Source organism: Neovison vison, chromosome 5, assembly GCF_020171115.1.
Source record: "Neovison vison isolate M4711 chromosome 5, ASM_NN_V1, whole genome shotgun sequence".
Taxonomy (NCBI): Eukaryota; Metazoa; Chordata; class Mammalia; order Carnivora; family Mustelidae; genus Neogale; species Neogale vison.
In genome coordinates, this window is record NC_058095.1 from 156,557,360 (window position 1) to 156,578,013 (window position 20,654).

The window sequence follows — 20,654 nt, forward strand, 5'->3', positions numbered from 1 at the left end:
AACCAAATCTGAGAGGCCTTTTTCTCGTGGCTGTTCACTGCGTCTTTCTTCAGATCTGAGGGCCGTAAAATGCATTGCGTTCAGGCACCTGTGTTCTAAGTAGAACAGCCTTTAAAAATGTAATTGGAGGATTTTCACTTTCGTGGCGTCGTCAGCGGGGTTGATATTGACCCACGCTTTCGGGTGGCCCCGGGCGGCAGAAGGGGAGACCGCTGCGGGCCGGGAAGCCCTCCGAGCCTTCTGTCCCATTTGGCAGGAAAACACAGAACGCAGGACAACAAAAGAAGGCTCCCTGTTCCATAAAAATTCTTCCTCCCGCCCACCCCTCTTCCCCGAAAAGGGGACTTAATTTTTCAGCTGCACACAGTGATTTGGTGCTCGCTCTTGCATTGAAACAGTTGCTGTCTGAACAGGCAGGAAACAGTTTCCTTTTAATTGCTGAAATCATTCGGAAGTGCTTCGTGCCCCGCTTCTGTACGGCAGATGCTGTGCATTAATTGGCCTGTGTAGAAGTGACCCAGGGTTCCTTGCAGCGGGCCCAATTTTAGGCAGAGGGCTTAAATAGCTTATTTATTATTTTGTATAATCTGGCGTACATTATGTGCGCCTGCACGTGTCGCATTTCATGGTCTGCACTTTCTAATGTCATGTGGGTTTCAAAACCTGTGTTTCTCTGGTAATGTACTAGCAGCAGGTAAGCTCCAATACCATCCATCAGGAGCTAATTTTTGATCCAGATACTGCAATGACTGATGAACCTGTCTTTTGTGTGAATGTTTAGCACAGTAGAAAGCCATATGCCACTGGCACTGTTTCTTGTGCGTTCTTTACAGTTGCCGGAGAAGTGGGCTGACGGGGGCAAAGCCCTCCGCGACGTTCTGTCCCCGTCCCTCTGCTGAAAGGAGAACCCCTTTGAAACCGCCCTGGTTTTGGATGACAGGAGAGGGTGGGGGCCCCCTTCGAGGAAATCCGACTCCCGTACTCATTTTCTTGATCAGAAATAGGACTGCGCACTCTTAATAGGGAACCTTGTTTTGTTACTCCCCGTCTGTTCAAAACAGACCTTCGCCCATTAGAAGGGCCTCCCCTGTGTGGGAAGAGCACAGCTGTTACTGTAAACCTCATCACGTCACTGTATCTCCCCCATTTTGTGGCTCTGAAGGATGAAATTGAGAAATGGAATACTGTGCAGTCAGCCTTTACATCTCCAATTTTAGGCCTTTGCCATCATTTTCATGCTTTTATTCCAAATCAAATAACATTAGTGCGCTACACCACCTTCTGATGAATGTCTGCTCTCGAGCACAGCTTTTCAAGTCTGGACTTTTGGGGGCTTCCTTTTATGTTTGGTGGAGGTCTTTTTTCCCCCCTCTCTCTGCTCGTTCTCTTCCTGCACTTTCTTTGAGCTTTCTTCATGCGTTCGCAGTCTGAACGATACAAGTAGCCAAACGTCTCCCAGTCTTAGCGCGCTTTACAAGAGGGACGTATGTGGGAGAAGGTTCTGGGCCTTTTCATCTTTGGGGAAGGAGTGAGGCGAACTTGGTAGAAGGATATTGGGGGCTTTAATCAGAAATGAGAAGGGGTTTAAATCATTAGCACAACAAAGCGTACTCTAAGCTTGAAGATAAAAGTCTCTGGGGAAAGAGTCCTCTGAAAATAAATGGGACTTGATAGATTTCCATATCATTTATAACTTCCCTTAATTACACTTGGAAGACTTGCCAGTAAAACTGGAAAATTGGCAGCCTATCTCCATTAGAGTCATTTTGCCGACCATGGCAAGCAGCTGGCTTTACTGGATTTTATTTCCCATCACTCACAATTAATCATCAGCAGGAGATGTCTGAAGCTCTTCAGTGCCGGGCTCTGCCGGGGACACGGAGGCCTCCTAACCATGCGAAAATCTGCTGAGTAAATGGGCCGGGTTTTCCCTCCAGCTTACTCATTCTGGAGCGAGGCAGGCCCCCGCTTAATGAGTGCGCTCTGATAATCGGATGCGAATGTGAACCTTGACCCCATGTCAAAGGAGAGGACGCAGTAAGCCGGATGAAAGATCCAGGACTGGGGCCTCCAAACTTTACACCAATTAGACAGGGAGCGGGGAAGTACATCAGGCTGACTGGGTTTATCGAAAAGACTTGCGAGGCTTGTGACCATTTTGTAAGCCCAACGTTGGAGACTTCCTGTCACAATCAGTGAGCCTTTATCAGATGACACACAAAAGTGTTACAGGAGTGTGCGCGCAAAGCCCTAGGTGGCGGTGCCCTCCCATGGGAGCCGTCCGGGCGCGCTCCTTGCCCACGAGCACCGCGGAAGGTGTCCCCACGACCCTCCGAGCCCCACATGCAGATGGGCCACCACCTCTGCACCCGAGGCTCCGGGATTGCGGGGGACACGGCGGGGGGGGGGCGGAGGGGACACAACACAACCCCAGGCTGAGCTCCCATGACAGCGTGGCCGGCGGATGGCTGAGGGATGAAAGACTGAATTTCGATCAAGTCCATGTGTGCGGGTAACACGACTCTGCTGACCACGACGGCCTTTGCTCTCGTGCGGGGTCTCAGAGAACAACTTCCAAGGGCTCTTTCTCTTCTAGGAAAACAGACTACAAAACCCATTGCTTAAGTGAGCAGGGAGGGAGCAGGGAATTACTTAAAGTTCCACCCGGACCTGCGTAGACACAGACCCGGCAGACCTGGGGAGGGGCCCAGGAGAGGAGAGGAGGACCGGATGTAGATTCAGGGCAGCGCTGCCGGCTGAGCCCCTTGGAATCCAGAGGCACTTTTCTTTTAAGTCCTTTTAATCAGATTGCCAGTGACACAATAAAAAAGAGCGTTTTAACCCGGGGATGTCCACGTCTCCTGATTACCTGTCTACATCAGAGGTTTTGTTTTTCTGAGGAGTGTGATTGGGGACCTGCCACTTGAATCACCCACATGCAGGGTATCAGCACCCAGAGCCGGCCAGGAAGGACAGCTGGCGAGGGCAGAGCGCCGTGAACTTGTGGCCGGTCTGCCGCCGCTGCCCCACGCTGCCGCGGGCCCTCATCTCCACACTGGTGCGGCCGGCTCCAGCCCGGTGTGGAGTCATGGCCCAGGCCCCGCCCCCCTCCCGCATGGGCCCTGTGTCATCCTTGTTGCGTGGGTCTGTGCCCCCCCAGTGTGACCGCTGGAAGTCTGCTGGGTTCACGTCTTTCTCCTGTTTGCATTAACTGTGAGTCGCTTATTTGAAGATCCCACAAAGACCCCACGGGGGGCGCTCTGGCCTGCAGATTCTGAGCCACGGGCTGAGCAGCTGAGAGGGGTCAGACCTGCTGCGGAGGGGGCTGGGTTGTACCCCTTCCACAAAGCCCCCTGGGCCAGGGATGGGCTCTCCGATGACAGTAGAGGAAGCCCAGCGATGTGGGGGTGTGGGCTAAGCTCACCCAGGTCCCCGTGGGGGGCACTCATCCACCTATGAAGCGGAGCTACCAGAACCCAGAGGTAGAGAGCTGATGACCATTTTGTGGAGAGAATTTCCATTCTGTCACATTGAGTTTCAGACCCATTTCCAGAAACCCACCGGGGCCCGGTTGCGAGCTGTGTCGGGGGGCCGGCTCTGGCCCCTTGGCCTCTGAGACACCCGGCTGTGGGGCCAGCCTGCGGGGCTTTGGGGAGGGGGGCTGCATGGCAGGTGCTGCCCCGGGGGCGGGGGCTGTTCCCGTCTTCATCTCGTGGGCTCCCCTCCTGCCTCTGAAAAGAAAAAAGGCCCGAAGGGACGACTGAGGGGGTAGGTGAGCCGACGCCCGGCCTGCGGTCCCTCTGCTGTGCAAAGAGCAGCCCTCGCGTGCAGCGGCTCATTCGCTCCCTCTCCGTCCGCGGAATGCAGATGCCCAGGGAGAGTGAATCACAACGGGCAGTGAGCGCGGAGCTTCAAGCCCAGCTCCCAGCACAGCGTCTCTCCTCCGTGCCAGCACCAGGCTTTGGCATCCCCTCTCTCCCTAGATTTCTGTGCCAGGAAACGGCAGCCCACCACCTGATCAGCGGAGGAAAGGAAGGCACGGGGCGCAGGCAGCCCAGACTGCCAGGGAGACAGCTTGTGCCGCGCAGGGGGCCGGGAGGGAGCTCGGGGATCATCTGGGGAGCGCAGGAGAGAACATTCTCCAGGCACTTCTGCAACTCTGGGCCAGTACAGCCGCACAGGTGTGAGGGTCTGGGAGCTCCACCCCAGGGTGCCCAGCAGCACCCCAGAAAAGCCAGCCAGTTGCCCGAGGAAAGTCGGCTTCACTGTGTCGGGGACTGGGAGGCCCTTTTCACAGAGAGAGGAATGAAGCCCGGCCCAGCTCCTTGGTGCTCACCCATCAAGGGCAGCGAACAGAGACTAGAGAGAGTGGCTTTCGGTCACAGCGGCCTCCTGGCTGGAAGCCCCAGGCTTCACCAGGGAGCCCATACCCAGCCCCACCGGTCTACACTCAAGGACCAGGCACGGCTGTTAGCGGTCATTCCCGCGTCAGAAGGCACCTTCCAGGAGCCACCTCCTTGTTACTGGGCCGGTCTTGCAGAGGTTGAGACAGGCTGCTGTTCCCAGCTCCCCAAGGCTATGGACAGAAACGCTCTGGTTTTGGGTAATGGTTTTGTGGAGATAAAACCCCGCCCAGGGCAGTTCGGCCCCTTACCATGCACGCTCAGTAGTTCTTGTCTAGTCCCGGAATTTCTTATGCAACCATCACTACTGTCAATCTAGAACATTTTCTTCCCCACTCAGAAGAGAACCTGTGTCCCTCAGTAACCACTCCCCTCTTCTTCCTGGCCCCCGGAAACCATAGATCTTCCTATCTGTAGAGCTGTGCCAAATCTGGACATTCTCACTTGGGAGGAAAACATTCCATTTTGGCCACATCTCTGTGGCATTTGATGAGGACAGAGGGAACGGCCCTTCTCTGCTGCCCCCCGAAGAGTCACTTGGAACATGAAGTCTTAGAGGTCTTTGCTGCTGTTTGGGTCAAATTGCAGAGCATCTGATAGTCTCTTGATGGCTTCACCCCTGAGTGTTATTGCAAAATCAGAACAATTTTAAAACTTGTCTCTTTTCTGTTTGTTTTTCCAGGTAGCAGAAGGTCAGGAAATTTGTGTGATTGAAGCCATGAAAATGCAGAACAGCATGACAGCTGGGAAAACTGGCAAGGTATGTCCCCAAGTTCCCATTAGCCCTTGCCAGCTCTGTGATAGGAAGCAGAACTTCCATCTTTGGATCTTGGACGGTTAGGGCTGGAAGGCACCGTGGAGGTGACCCCTGCCAGCTCCTTGCTCCTGCAGACCAGGACATGGGAGCTCTTTCTGCTTGGCACCCACGTGGCCCTGCCTCATGGAGAGTCTGTCTGACGCGCAGGTAGTCAAAGAACAATTGTTCTTTCACCTTAATGTCTTTCCAATTAAAGGGTCTTTAATTTTTAATGTTTACATCTGTCTCGGAGGCACTTAGTCACCTGAGACTTAGGTGGCACAGCGGGAACTGGTTTGAGAGATCGCAGAAATTAATGTAACTCTTCAAGATAATTTCTCCACAAAGAGAACAATTCTAGACAATTTTAGATCAAGAGTTGCTGAAAGCCCCATGTACATGTGGAACGTAATGATTTAGGGAGGGAAAAAAAAATGGAATCGTATTTGTCCTGAAACTTGTTAAGAGTAAAACTTCTCACATGTATTTTCTCCTTGAGGAAAATGGAGAAGTCCTTTTACTGACAACTTCATTATTCTTCTTGCTTCTATAAAGATGCCGCCCACAGCTGAGGGAGGCTTTTCTGAAGGACAGTTTGGTTTGGAGGCGTCCGCATCCGGGGGTGAGGCGGGGGGGGGGGCAAGGAGGGGAGCAGAGACTGCCGTGGCCGGCTCCATGGCCGGCTCCATGGCCTGTTCTGTGGGAAGCCAGGATCAAGCTCTGGGGACGTGGGTGTCCTGGCAAAGAGGTACTGCCTGCTCCCAGTGTCATTTGCATCAGAGAGATACATCCTCTGTCACCCCCGCAGGAAGTGAGGCTCCTGCCCAGACCAAAGGCCTGGCTGGGAGCAGATGCCCAGTTTAGGGTGGGCAGGCCTGGAGCTGGCTGCCTGGTCAGGCTGGAAGGGGCTGCCATTGGCGGGGCCCAGTCTCTGTGGCGTTTGGGAGAGGAGAATGGCAAGATTTGGGAATCTTGGCCTCTACATCTGATTCCTTTTCTAAAAGTGAACCCCAAAGTGGCCTTTGTTCTTGTAGAAATTGGTGGGTTTGCTCCTTGCAACTAACATTTCTGCTGTGTTAGTTTCATGTAATGTCCAGGCATGATGAGAACTTGACCTCATTTGTGGGGACCCAGAACATGTATATATATATCGACGTCTGATGCATGCCAAGGGCACCTGTTGCTGGACTGGGGTACCAACACAAAAACGAACGTGGCCTTTGCTCCAGAGGGAGCGTGGAGCCTTCCTCTGTCAGTGTGTTCAGGGTCTGCCTGGTCTCACGGTGGCCTCTGGGTCTCCTGCGGAGGCTCGGCCCATCCCTGGCCGTCAGTGGCCAGGGAGCAGCTTCCAGAATGTTGAGGGGCTCCAGTCAGCTTGTACTCTGGCCCGGCCCCTATCAGCTGGAGCTCTTCCTGCCCATCCCGTTTCCTGCTGCGCGCCAGCACGGCGTGGCCAGAGCCCAGCACAGAGGAGCGGGCCGGGTGAGCCTCGGGTTGGGCCGCTCTTGTCCGGAGAGCCGTTTTTCCTCCCCGAGCGAACGCTCACGGTGGAAGCCGGTCCTCCCTGCCGTGGGCGCAGCGTGCAAGATGCGTCCCGTGCACGCGTCGGCGGCCTCAGACCCGCGAGAGCCGCCCCCGGCGCCCGGAGCACCCTCCAGGCCTTTGAAGTCGTCGCGGCGTGGGTTCCCGCGGTTCTGAGGGTCCCCAGGCCGGGCTGCGAGGCACACGGGGCCCTTCTGCCCTTCCGCTTCCCGGGGACGCAGGCCAGGCCCCGACCGCGTGGCCCCCGACCGCCCGCCGGTTCTCGGGTGCCCAGAGCGCCGGGCGGGTGTGGCCGCTGCGGGTGTGCAGCCCCCGCCTCCCGCTCCCCGCACGGCAGAGCCCCCGGGAGGCCGACACCCGCCTGAAGCCCCGACGGGTCCGCACACCCGGAGGGCCGGTTCCACCTGGGCCTCGAGCCCCGCAGCCGCACACCCGCGCGGCGCTTCCTTTCGCTTCGGAGGGAGGCCGGGGGTCGCGGGCGGGGACTTTCTCCTATTAGTGGCGCTCGTGCTGGCGCTTGTGTCATCGCGTGGGGTTTTGGTTTGGTTCTGGTTTTGTTTTTGTTTTTTTTTTGTGTGTGTGTGTTTGTGTTTGTTTTTTTTTAAGAGGGTTTTTTTTTTTTTTTTAAGGTAGAAGTCTTTTTTTTTTTCTTTTTCTTTTAATTTATTTGACAGACAGAGATCACAAGGAGGCAGAGCAGCAGGGAGAGAGAGAGGGGGAAGCAGGCCCCTCACTGAGCAGAGAGCCCGACGCGGGGCTCGATCCTAGGACCCCGGGATCATGACCTGAGCCGGAGGCAGAGGCCCTAACCCACTGAGCCCCCCAGGCGCCCCTGGTTCTGGTTTTTGAGCACGAAGGATACCAGTAACTCACCACCTGAAGCCGCAGCCGAGCGTGGGAGGGCGGGCTGCTGGGCGCTCATGCAGCATCAAGGCAGCTGGCTTTTAGGGGCGCTACAGAGCACCCCCCCACCCCCGCGTGACTAGTGCAGGGCGGAGGTGGGGGGGGAGGGGCCGCGGGTGGTCAGACTCCCTTTGGACCAGCAGCTTCTAGGACAGACCCGGACAGGCGCGGGGGTGGGGAAGATGGCGCGTCACCGCCCTCCCGAGGACACCCCTGTGCACTCGGCCCCCTCTGCCAAGCAGGAGTCGACTCTTGCGCCCCAAAGCCTGCCGGGCTGTCTCTTCATTTCCAGAAACGGGTGACGAGATGGCAGCCTCGTGGTCCGGTTAATAATACTGACTCTCCCCTCTTCTTTCTTTTCTTTTCTTTTTTAATTCAAGGTGAAATCAGTGCATTGTAAAGCTGGGGACACAGTTGGAGAAGGAGATCTGCTCGTGGAACTGGAATGAAGTATTTATAGCCTTTCAGTCATCACCCAATTTAATTAGCCATTTGTATTATTATTCTTTCACACTCAATTTAGTCAGGCGTTTTGCAGGAACACCCCTGTGCAGCAGATTTTACATGGTCATATTTATTCCACATATAGTCAAAACCAACATTCTGCCAAAAAATCACCAATGGAAATTTTTATTGATATAAATACTTGTACATATGATTTGTACTTCTGCTGTGAGATTTCCTAGTGTCAAAATTAAATCAATAAAGCTGAGCATTTGTCTAAATATTAGTTTGCCCTTTTTTTGAATGAAGACAATGTACATAAGAGGCTACTGACTGTGCCAGTAGACTTGAAATACTAGTGTTTCATTGTGATCCTTTAAAAAACATTTCTATAAACCCCAGTTCTCTGCCTTAGTTGCATTAAATTAGCATTTACCACCTTATAATCGGATTACCTGCTTCTGCCTGGCTGAGGACCTCACGCCCATCTGTGCCTATTCGGAACATCGGAGAGACCCGCGTGGGGCTGCCGGGGAGTTTGGAAATCCGTCCTGCTCGGCTCTCACAGGTAAGTGCAGGGCCCTTTGACCCAGGGGGCAGCCACTTCAGGAGAGCTGGGCCCACACGCCCACCCTCCCCACCGGGTCCCAGAGGCTGTGCTGGGCTCCCTTACCCTGAGGGGTGGGTGTGGCTGCCACAAGCCCATCCATTGGTGCCCATCCTTGCCTTTTTGTTTTTGTGAAGCAAGTTTCTAATTAAGAAAATAGAGCTAAAAATACTGATCTGTCTTTGTGCCAGATGGAGTTAGTGAGCACAGTCTACCATCAAGTTGAGCGCGGGAGCCCTCCCAGTGGAGAACGAGGTTACCGAGGCCCAGCAGCTGCGTTTTTCAGTTGCTTCTGAGATCCTCGGGATCCGGCCCTGACTTGGCTGGTAAGTAAGCAGAGGCAGAGTCGTGCGCTGCTCGGAGTCTACGCGGACAGATCATCAGATGGAGGGGGAGTAATTGGTACTCGTGCCTTGCTAGAATTATTTTAAGTGCTGTTTGTATTTGGAAGCTAAGCTTTCTGTCAGGCCTGAAGAACAAATTACTAATGTGTTGGTTCTTCTCTGAAAGGCCCTCCCACCCCCCAAACGCAGCTCCCTTCAGAGGCAGGGACGGCACCTTGCCCCTGGGCCTCAGGCCTGGGTGTGTGTCCGTCTGAAACCGGGCTGTTCAGCATCTGAGCAAGTAGCTGGCTTGTGATTTTGCGAGATAAGAATGAAAAGAACCTTCTATCACATAAGTAGAACCCTTCCCCCCCAAATCAATAATAGTAACAACACTTAAATTTGGTTTCCCAAAATATCCAGTTCAATATTACATGATCATCTTTAGTAATCCCTTTTTTAATAAGCTTAATCTGAAAATTGTGAATACTAATGTTTTATACAGTTTAAAACTACCCAAACACAATATGTTTTTCTTGAGCTTCTTTTATTACAGTGAGATAACCCAAATCAGTTTAAAAAACTCTTCTTGCTGCTACAAGTTAGAATCAATACAGTAGGGTTGCTGACATCTAGCTGCTACGCAAAGTCTGCAATTTAAATGTTATCTTCAGATCAAAGCAAAGCAAAGCAAAAGAAAGAAAAATTTGACATATGAGTTCTTGAAATGTCATTTAGGGGAATTAAGATCCTGATTTTCCTTATCCCATCGATTCAAGCCCCTGGCTTTCTTGAAGCAGCGAGCAACAAAGCGCTATAGGATAGACAGGCTTCAGGCATAATCTTGGGATCAGTGTGTCAAACACTGGGGGAATCAGCTGCAAGGAGAGATTGTTCCTTCTCCCGGACTGAGTTTTACAACTCTCTGTTTCCACGGACACTGAGTGCACCCAGCGCACGCAGACCAGGCCAAGGGCATCCTCTCATCACTGGGGCTCTGTCCCCTGTACCCCCCCCCCAACCCGGTGGAGGAGCCATCCTTGCACTTGTCATCTGTTCTCCCGTGGATTATAGCGGAGGCCGTGCCCCCCCCGGGAGTCGTAATCATCGTGGTGCGGGAGGTGGACCCACTCGGGGGCGTAGGTGACCGTGCTGTACACGAAGCACTGCAGGGTCCCGTCCGCGGCCGGCGTCTCCTCGGGGGCCCCACGCGCGCCTTCCCACTCGAGGACGGCGATCCGCAGCGGGGTGCGCTGGTACATGTTGGGGCAGCCCTCGAACTCATCGAGGAAGCTCAGCATCCGCTCGTCCACCGCATAGATCTCGCCGAGCACACGCCGCCCCTGCCCTGGGAGGTTGAGCAGCCACGGGATGTTATGTTCGCCGGCGATGACCAAGGGGTAGGGCTCCAGCGTGCGGCCCCGGCCGCGGAAGGCGGCGCAGCCGTTGGCGCGGTCCCGCAGGACCCCATGGTTGGGCTGGCCTCTCTTCAGGGTCCCGTACACGAACACGCGGGCCATGCGGGTCACGGAAGCTGTGGGGGAGAGAGCCAGCAGATGGTACACACTGTCCGCGGCAGAGGCCCGGGGAAGAGCGTGCGGGCCTCGTGGGGACTGGACCCCTGGTCTGGGGAGGGCCGGCAGCGGCTCCCAAGCCCCACACAGCCCGGAGCCCACGGCTCTGGACCACCGCCTCCGAGAAACACCGACCACCCTTCCCGGTCTTCTGGGAAAAGGTACTTGGGTAAGAACAGACCTGTCAGAGGGAGCCAGCCCATCCGGGGATCACTCTGCAGACCTGCTGTTTTCTTAGACCAGTTAGGACTTTAAAAATTACACGATAAATTTTTTTGTAGCTAAGTTAGAAATACCAATAAGCAAGTATTTATATACATACACAGTGCATGTACGCACACGTGCACAAGACAGTCAGGCACAGTCTGCTACAAGAGATCACTCGGGCTTCAGTGCTAAGCTCACATTCCGGTCCTGGCAGTCCGACCCAGCCAGCTGGAGCGATCACACCTTCCAGCGTTCCTGCCCAAGGCCCAGCAGGCAGTGAGGCTCCCCGACTCCCCGTGACTCAGCGCCGCAGCCTCGGCTCTCAGGTGAAGGTGAATATTTACTGCTCACCTGGGTCTGGGCCACAGACTGTTACATAACTGACAGAAGTCACCTGTGGGAAAGTGACTCCAACAAAACTGGAAGTTACGGGGGGGCCCTCGCTCCTCAAGGCCTGGCACCTCGCTGCCCTCCTTGCCCAGAGCTGTGTGATGGTGGCAGGCTCTGGAAGGAAGACACTTTGCACATGGAAACAAAAGAGGAGTCCATCTGCCGGCAGCAGCCCGCCACCAGCCAGGAACAGCTGGAGGGGGACACCCCCTGGATGCCGGTCACGTGGCAAGTGGCCCTTGGAGAGGTCGCACTTGGCCCACAGGACTAACACTTTTTGGTGTCGCAGGTCTCGGCCTCACCCTGCCTCTTCAAGGCATCTGGGGAGGGTGCCTGGCCCCCACAGACCCACACAGCTGCTGACGCCTGTGCCCTCCTCACCTGTCCACTGCCTCGGTCACCAGCCTGCGGAGCGTCGGGTTCTTGTGTTTCAGGTAAACTGTGGTCGGAAAGGCCCGGCCGTGGGAGCAGCTCCAGGCCGGCCGTGCAGGCGCGCGCAGGGCCTCGGGCAGGCCGGGGACACCTTGAGCCCGACGGGGACGTGGCGGGAGCTCTACTTTGGGCGACTCTGGTGACTCTGGTGACAGAGAAGGACAGATTAGAGCTGTGGGGTGCTCAGGGAGGCGTGCTGGGCATGGAAGTCTGGAGGTGAATCAAGGAGAAGCCGGAGCGCAGGTACAGAGGGATGGAGGACCATGTCGGCGCCAAGGAGCCGAAGGTGGCCTGGCTGCCACTGCTGCTCGGGGGGGGACCAGGGAGGATGCGCCAACCTGGGCACAAAGAGGGCGTGGAGAGGAGCGACAGGGACGGAGGGGTGGGCTGGTGGGGCCGGACATGTGGGAGGATCCTCCTGAGTCCCTGACGCTGGCACGACGTGCCCGCAGCTCCTCCCCGGGGAGCCGACGCTCCATCCGTCTCTGGTCGCCGTCATCCGTCTCCGTGCTGAGCGCAGAACCCTCCCCCGACGACTGCCCCCTCCCCGCCATGGGCCTGCTTCTCTGGTCCCTGCAGCCTCTCCCCAGGGCAGCGCCCAGAGGGCTCTCAGCTGAAACACCGCAGGCACAGCTCCCCGTGGTCTCCGGCGGTGCCGGCTCTCGGGTTTGGTGAGGCTTGAGAGGGCACGGCCGGGCAGGGCCGGCAGACACCGGAGGCCGCTCTGTCAGGCGCTGGGGCCCTCGCCCGTCTCTTCTGGGATTCCATTTTTAAACTAATTATGTGTCCATAATGTAAAAAGTCAGACAGCTTTACCAGAACAGTGAAATTGCCTGCCCTTTCCCACCCCCTGGAGGCAACGCTTCACGCCTTCAAGCTGGGGCATTTGGTGCTGGTCTTCATACCGCGGGCACTTGGCTGCCGCCCCAGCCCGGAGCACAGCGGTTGGAAGCGCAGACCTTGGAACCCAGTTGCCTGGCTTGTGGCTTCAGGCAAACCACGTCCCCTCTGTCCCCGGCTGTAACAGGAAGTCCTAGCAGCAGGCGGGGGCAGAGGGCGGGAAGCCCCCTCTCCCTGCGCGGGGCTCTATCCTGCGCGAGCCGCTCTGCACCCCCAACCCGTGCCCCCCCCCCCAGCACGCACCCCTGCACCGCCCCGCGGCCCTCCGCTTGACTCCTGTCAGGGCTCCGGTCAAATCCATATTCATGTCAGCACTAGAACTCTGTCGACACTTCTCAGCTCAGGCACAGAGTGTACTATCATTCATTTCCTTTCTTGGACAAGTTTTCTGTTTTTCTTGGAATTAAAAAATCGCTTGCAGGTTCCCCCCTTGTCCCCCTCCCCCCACTCAAGTTTCTCTGACGGTAACTCGGCCTCACTTTCAGAAAGTGGTGTGCGCATCCTTTCAGCCCTGAGCACTGGTGAAGAACAGGAACCACTCGGCAGATGCGAAGATCTAGTCCCCGTCCGGACGCACTCGGGAGGCAGCACATCCCATCTGGCGCGCAGAGGGGCTGCTCGGAGTTGCTGTGCGGACGGAAGGGTTTGACAGGAAGCAGGCGGGCCAGGGAAGTCACTAGCGAAAGAAGAGGACTGTTTCAGGCAAGGTGACCTTCCCTCCGGCGGGAGCAGGGCCGTCTTACTAGGCCCGTTACCTCCGGTTCCTCTGGGCGATGGGGAAGAGCCCACGTGACAGATGACTTCGTCCGTGCTGAGCAGAAAATTCCTGCCTGATCAGTGAAGACTAGTTTCTAAGGAAGTCTCAGAGTACAGTGATGGGAAACAAAGTCCTGGTTTAGTGACTTGGCCTAAAATACAGCCATTTTGGGCCTCAGCTTTTTTTGTTTGTTTGTTTGTTCGTTTAAGTAACCTCTACACTCCACATGGGACTCAAACCCACGACCCCATGACCCCAAGATCGAGTCACAAGCTGTTCCGCCTGAGGCATCCAGGTACCTGTGGGTTCCATGCACGAGGTGTCCCTCCATGCCACCCAGGGCTTCCCTGTGTCCCCCCTGTGTCCCATGGCCCCTTCTTTGTTGACTCCCTCATTCTGCTGAAGCTCATTCTTTCCCACTCTTACTTAACACCGTAGCTTGGTAGCGAATTCTAGAAACAGTTTCCTGTAGAGCTTTAAAGGCATTCTTGTTTTCTGCGTTCCCACGCTCTTGTTGAGAAGTCCAGTGCCATCAGACGCCACCATCCTCTGTTCAGGACTTGAGCTTTCCTCTCTGCAGACTTGCGAGGTCTTCCTTTTCCCCTCAGAGTCTGAGGTTATGGTGTATTTTCTTGTGGGTTTTTGTTGTTGTTGTTGTTTTTAAGATTTATTTGAGAGCGAGAGAGAACACGAGTGGGGCGTGGACAGAGGGAGAGAATCTCAAGCAGACTCCGTGCTGAGCGCAGAGCCCGATGTGGGGCTCAATCCCACGACCCTGAGATCCTGACCTGAGCTGAAACCAAGAAGTCAGACGCTTACCCATCAGAGCTGCCCGGGTGCCCCACTTCTTGTGGGCTTCTTTCATTTGCTATGCTGGGAATTTCTATCTGAAAACTCACCATCTTGGACCGTGGGGAGTTCCCTTCTCATGCCCACCTCCTTGTTCTCTCTCTGGTCTCCTAATACTCAGGTATTATGTATCCTGGATGAATTTTCCCGTTTTTTTTCTCTCTCCTCCCCTTCCCCAGGTATTTCTAGTCTACTTGACTCCCAGTTCTTCTATGAACTTGCGTCTGTTTTTGCCATCATTGTTCTTTCCAGCTTGAAGTCACCGCTCATCTTTGGGAAGGCATCAGTCATCACGTGTTCGGGGCGTTGGTTTACATTTTCATCTTTCCCCGCATGGCCTCTCTGTTTCGGTGTGTATTTCTTTAGAGGTTTTCCTCACATGCTGGTGATCCTTGGCTACTGGCCTTTGGTGTGGAGAATCCAGACACCATGTGGGCAATGAAAGTCCTGTGTGCAAGGGAGAGGGCCTGATGGTTGGCAAGCCTCGTGTGGGGGATCTGTTTGTGGGGAGGGGGGCTCCAGATAACAGAATCTCTAGGCATGCAGATTCTCCCTCGATCTCCATTTTTAGGGTGCCGCCTCACCGCACCCTCAGCTGGGCCCGGTGTCCCCAGTTCCAAGCCTCTCTGGACAGTATCCCACTGGCCCCCTGCCGAAGAGGCGGCTGGGTGTCTCTACTCCCTACACAGACATCCGCTCCTTCCTGCTCGCTCTTCTCTGACCCTTGTGTGCACAGGCCCGTGGTCTGGAGTCTGCCGGGCAGTCTAGCTGCTTGCTGGCTTCGCACCGCGCGGGGACTTAACGTGTGGTTTCTCCAAGCTGCTGAGCCCTCTTCTGTCTTCAGAATTCCATTGCCTTCCCTCGTCTTCTGTCGTTAGGGGTCACTAAAGTGGCATTTAGGGAGAAAGCGGGACCAGAAGAGCCTGTTCCTCTGGCGTCTCCAACTCAGGGAGCCCTCACTGCACCCCAGGCCCCCCCATTTCACAGGGCCTTCAGCCGCTTCAGCTTTCCAGACGCTCAGTGTGCAATGGGAGGGCAGCGGAGGTCTGGAAACCACTAGCTTAGAGGGGCGCTGAGGAGAGTCCATGGCACCACCAGCTTGGGTGTGTTTTTGGTTGCTGAGAGAAAGCCAGTGAGGTGGCAGTCGTGGGCCCAGAGTGGACTGGAGATGGCTGGGGGACAGAGGGAGTGCGCGTGCGGAGGGGCAGGGGCCCCCGAAGCGAGAGCATGAAGGAGAGGGACAGGCCAGGGAGCTGCAGGGGGCCGAGCTTGTCACCCCAGAATATGCCTCTTTGGCTGGAGGATTACTTCAGGCTGATTATTTTTAAGAAACACAGGGGAGGGGGCGCCTGGGTGGCTCAGTGGGTTAGGCCGCTGCCTTCGGCTCGGGTCATGATCTCAAGGTCCTGGGATCGAGTCCCGCATCGGGCTCTCTGCTCAGCAGGGAGCCTGCTTCCTTCTCTCTCTCTGCCTGCCTCTCCATCTACTTGTGATTTCTCTCTGTCAAATAAATAAATAAAATCTTTAAAAAAAAGAAAGAAACACAGGGGAGGGGTGCCTGGGTGGCTCAGTGGGTTAAAAGCCTCTGCCTTCGGCTCAGGTCATGATCTCAGGGTCCTGGGATCGAGCCCCGCGTTGGGCTCTCTGCTCGGCGGGGAGCCTGCTTCCCCCTCTCTCTCTGCCTGCCTCTCTGCTTACTTGTGATCTGTCTCTGTCAAAGAAGTAAATGGAATCTTAAAAAAAAAAAATAGAAAAGAAAAGAAACAGAGGAGAAGGTCAGTTAGAAGTGACCCATTTGAGAAGAGTCACTTGGGTTTCTAAGGGGGGTCTATGGAGTGACTCCACTTGGGAGGTTGTCCCCCTACCTGTCTCAGCAAGAGGGGGACGGCCATCTGTCTCGAGAAGCTCTGGCAGTGCCCACGGCCTCAGTCTACCCTTGTCTGTGCGCTGCCTGCAGACTCCGCGCCGGGCTCCCGGGCTGGTCTTCCGCCCCAGAGACCGTATGTACGGGGAGGGCGCGGGCCTTTCAGGGAGTGACTCAGTTCCCGGGGTCTCTGCATGTTCACAGCAGATAACACACAGTAGAGAATTTTTGTGTTTCTCTCCTGTTAATCTTCTACTACAGGAGTCCTCCGGGTAGAGGGAAGATTAGGTTCTCTCCTTACATAGGGAATGAGATACATATTCCTTTCCCGTTCACCGTGGAGGTCAAAGGAAATAGATGCGTAAACTGGCAGCATCAAAACCAAAACAGAACAGAGCTGCGGAGCGGGGACATGGGAAGGTGTGCTGACGGCGTGGTGAGGGGCCCTGCCCCAGAAGGGACAGATGCGTGGCCACCGGACGTTCATGCTGAGCTGCCTGGCCCTTCCTTAAAATAGGCAAGGTTGTCTGTCCAGGCTGGGGCGGGCACCACTGGGGCCGAGGACCTGCGGGACAGAAAGAGGTTCAGAGCGGTCCTCCTGGGAAGGCCGGGGCTCTGGAGTCAGAGCAACAAGATGCCAGAGCAGGCGCTCAGCAAAGACAGTGCCGAGCTTCCTGAACTCTGGGATTCATCTGCGAGGGAAGAGAAGAAATCCCTCAGCCAGGAGTGGGCAAGGCGGCCTACAGAGAGGGGCGGAGGGACAGCAGTCGTGGTCCGGCCGCTGCAGAGGATGGCGCTCCTGCAGGGGCTGGTTCCTCCCAGCGATGATCAGGCCCCGTCTGCCGGCCCGGTGCTGGCTCTGCTTGCCGCACCGGCCCCACGCGTTAAAGACGGGTGGCGGGACCCCACTGAGCCGATGGGGAAGCAACGCCGCGGAGACGGGGCTCCAGGCACAGAGCCCTTGGCGGGGCAGCACCAGGGGCTGGGCCTGGGTGTGCTGAGCTCACGGTGGCCCCAGCGCTCTGCCCTTCAGGCTGACCCCGAGGCCACGGGGAGGTGACCCTGTCAAGGACAGGACCGGACTCAGGCTCTGCAGTGACAGTGACGGTTTACAGCGGACATATCTCACTATACTCTGTCTCCCCAAGTTGTTTTTCACTGAATTTTATTTGCTAAACCCAGTTCCTTCTCTGAATTTCTTATTTCCAAATATTTCAAGATTGTGATAAAATACACAAAATATAAAACTTGCCACCCGAACCATTTTGAACTGTACAGTTCAGTCGTGTTAAATACACTCACACTGCGGCACATCCATCACCCCCGTCCACTTCCCAGAGCCTGTCCAGCTTACAAGACTGAAACTCTGCACCCATTAAATAGAAATCCCCATTCCCTGTCTCCCGACCCCTGGCAGCCCACGCTGCTTGCTCTTTCTATGAGTCTGACTCCTCTAGGAGCCTCATGTAAGTGAAATTATATAATATCTGTCTTTTTGTGGCTAATTTCACAGAGTACAATGTCCAGGGTTCATCTGTGCTGCAGCACATGTCAGAATGTCCTTCCTGGGGCGCCTGGGTGGCTCAGTGGGTTAATCCACTGCCTTCGGCACAGGTCATGATCTTGGGGGCCTGGGATCGAGTCCCGCATGGGGCTCTCTGCTCAGCGGGGAGCCTGCTTCCTCCTCCTCTCTCTGCCTGCCTCTCTGCCTACTTGTGATCTCTGTCAAATAAATAAATAAAATCTTTAAAAAAAAGAAAAAAAAAGAATGTCCTTCCTGCGTAAGGCTGAGCGGCGTCTATCACGTGCGTTATGTATCCATCCACCAGTAGACGTCTGGTTGCTTCCACTTCTCGGCTATGGTGAACAGTGCTGCCATGAACATGGGATTGCTAGATCATATGCTTATTCTATGTTTAATTTGCTGAAGAACCTCTGTCCTGTTTTCCATTAGCAGCTGTACCATTTTTACGTTCCCACCAACAGTGCGCAAGGGTTCCAATTTCTCCACATCTTTGTCTGCACTTGTTTTCTGTTTTGCTTTGTTTTGCCAGTGGCCATCCCGACTGGTGTGCGGCCGTAGCTCACTGCGGTTTGGATGTGCATTTCCGGGACTGGAGATGCTCAGCGTCTTCGCATCTGCTTATTGGCCATTCGTATATCTTCTTGGAGGAATGTCGATTCAAGTTTTTCACTATTGGGTTTTAGTTCTCTGTATCTTTTAGATATTAACCTCTTCCCAGATGCATGATTTACAAATACGTTCTCTCACTCCACAGGTTAAACTTTTCATTCTATTGGTTGTCTCTTTCGATGCAGTTTTGAATTTTGGTGCTGTCCAGTGTATTTTTACTTCTGTTTCCTGTGTTTTGAGTATCATATCCAAGAAATCACTGCCAAATCCAATGTCATGAAACTTACGCCCTATGTTTTCTCAAGTTTTTATAGTGTTAGCTCTTATGTTTAGGTCATTGGTCCATTTTGAGTTAATTTTGTGTGTGGTTTCAAGTAAGGACCCAGAGGCGCCTGGGTGGCTCAGTGGGTTAAAGCCTCTGCCTTTGGCTCAGGTCATGATCTCAGGGTCCTGGGATCGAGCTCCACATCGGGCACTCTGCTCAGCGGGGAGCCTGCTTACCGCCCTCTCTCTCTGCCTGCTGCCTCTCTGCCTACTGTGATCTCTCTCTCTGTATCAAATAAAAAAAAAATTAAAGTCAGGGCCCAACTTCCTTCTTTTGCATAGGGATAGCCAGTTTTCCAATTGTTGTAAAGACTGTCCTTTCCCCATTGGTCTTGGCACTCTTGTCAAAAATCACTTAACTATATATGCCACGACTGATTTCTGAATCTCTGTTGTCTTTCATTGGTCTATGCATATGTGTGTCTTTATGTCAGTACCACACTGGTTTTGATTGCTGTTGCTGTGCAGTTAAGTTTTTTGAAATCAGGAAGGAGGAGACCTCCAACTTTGTTATGTTTCAAGGTTACTTTGCTTAATTTGGGGTCCCTGGATATTCCTTATGAATTTTAGGATGGATTTTTCTGTTTCTGCAAAAATGCACCTTTGGGGATTTTCATAAGAGTTGCATTAAACCTGGAGTTCACTTTGGGCAGGATTAGTATCCTAACAATCGTCTTCTAATCCATTAACATGAGTTATCTTTCCATTTATTGTCTTTAATTTCTTTAAGCAATGTGTTGTAGTTTTCAGTGTGTAAGTCTCTCCCCTCCTCGGTTAAGTTTATTCCTAAAATATTTTATTCTTTTTGATATTACTGTAAAAGGAATTAGTTTTTATATTTTCTTTTCAGATTTTTCATTGTTTTATTTGTCTGAAAAGATTTTACTTACTTATTTGACAGGGAGAGACACAGCGAGAGAGGGAACACAAGCAGGGGGAGTGGGAGAGGGGGAAGCAGGCTTCCCGCTGAGCAGGGAGCCCAGCGAAGGGCTCATTCCCAGGACTCTGGGATCGTGACCTGAGCCGAAGTCAGACGCTTAACGACTGAGCCACTCAGGTGCCCCAGATTTTTCTTTGTTGATATATAGAAATGCAACTAATTTTTGTGCACGGATTCTGTATCTTTCAACTTAGCTGAATTTGTTTATTCTGACAGTATTCTTGTGGAAATCTTGGGGCTTTCTACATAAAAGATAGTGTGAATAGAGATAATTTTATTTCTTCCTTTCCAATTTGGATATCTCTTATACTTTTACTTGTCTGATTATTTTAGGCAGGACTTCTAATATGTGTTGAATAGAAGTGGTAAAATTACAGGGCACCTGGGTGGCTCGGTGGGTTAAGCCTCTGCCTTTGGCTCAGGTCATGATCCCAGGGTCCTGGGACTGAGCCCCGCATCGAGCTCTCTGCTCAGCGGGGAGCCTGCTCTCTCTGTCTGCCTCTCTGCCTACTTGTGATCTCTATCAAATAAATAAATAAAATCTTAAAAAAAAGTGGTAAAATTACAAGCATCCTTGTCTTGTTTCTGGTCTTAAAGGGGGAAACTTTGATTTTCATCTCTGAGAATGGGGCTTTTCATATATGGCCCTTATTATATTGCGGTAGTTTCCTTCTATTCCTAGTTCAAGTGTTTTTACCACAAACTGGTGTTGAATTTTGTTAAACTTTTTTTCCTTCATTCTGTTAATGTGTATTACATTGATTTTCCTAACGTTGAACCACCCTTGCATTCCTGGGTAAACTCCACTTGGTCGTGATACATTATCCTCTTCATCTGTTGCTGAGTTGTGTTTGCTAATATGTTGTTTTGAATTTTAACATCAATTCACAGGGATGTTAATCTGTGGTTTTGGTAACAGAGAATGCTGTCTCATTCAATGAGTTTGGAAGTGTTCCCTCCTCTTCTGTTTTTGAGAAGACTTGGTGGAATTCACCAGTGAAGCCCTCAGGTTCCGGTCTTTGTTTTCAAAGTGTGCCAGTGGCGGCAGAGGGAGCGAATGGCAGGCCTGACCCGGGAGATCATGGCCTGCGCTGGAACCAGGAGTCAGACCCTTTAGCCCACTGAGCCACCCAGGTGCCCCATGTTAAGAGGTTTTGATTACTAATTCTATCTCTTTTCTGATTATGAGTTGCTTCGATTTTCTGTTTCGTCACAGCTCATCTCGGTGGGGTGTGCTTCTAAGAATGATCCATTTCATCTGGATT

At 53.6% G+C, this 20,654-nt stretch overlaps 2 protein-coding genes across 6 annotated transcripts in view; one reads left to right on the forward strand and one right to left on the reverse strand.

The window, feature by feature from the left end:
• PCCA (propionyl-CoA carboxylase subunit alpha) overlaps positions 1–8,369 on the forward strand; it is a 402,014-nt gene extending 393,645 nt beyond the window's left edge. For all 3 annotated transcript variants that reach the window (XM_044250038.1, XM_044250039.1, XM_044250040.1), the window contains 2 exons: positions 5,086–5,163; positions 8,025–8,369. In XM_044250038.1, the coding sequence (XP_044105973.1) occupies positions 5,086–5,163; positions 8,025–8,093 (147 nt within the window). In that variant the 3' untranslated portion in view covers positions 8,094–8,369. The remainder of the gene's footprint in view (positions 1–5,085; positions 5,164–8,024) is intronic.
• Positions 8,370–9,546: 1,177 nt separating this feature from the next.
• The window catches only part of GGACT (gamma-glutamylamine cyclotransferase), a 55,735-nt gene continuing 44,627 nt past the window's right edge, over positions 9,547–20,654 (reverse strand). For 2 of the 3 annotated variants that reach the window (XM_044250041.1, XM_044250044.1), the window contains exons 3-4: positions 11,571–11,766; positions 9,547–10,552 (exon numbers count right to left, since the gene is read on the reverse strand). In XM_044250041.1, coding sequence (XP_044105976.1) covers positions 10,068–10,538 — 471 coding nt within the window. In that variant the 5' untranslated portion in view covers positions 10,539–10,552; positions 11,571–11,766 and the 3' untranslated portion in view covers positions 9,547–10,067. Of the gene's footprint in view, positions 10,553–11,570; positions 11,767–13,000; positions 13,279–20,654 lie in introns of those variants that run through there. The other variant, XM_044250042.1, reaches the window with a different exon arrangement.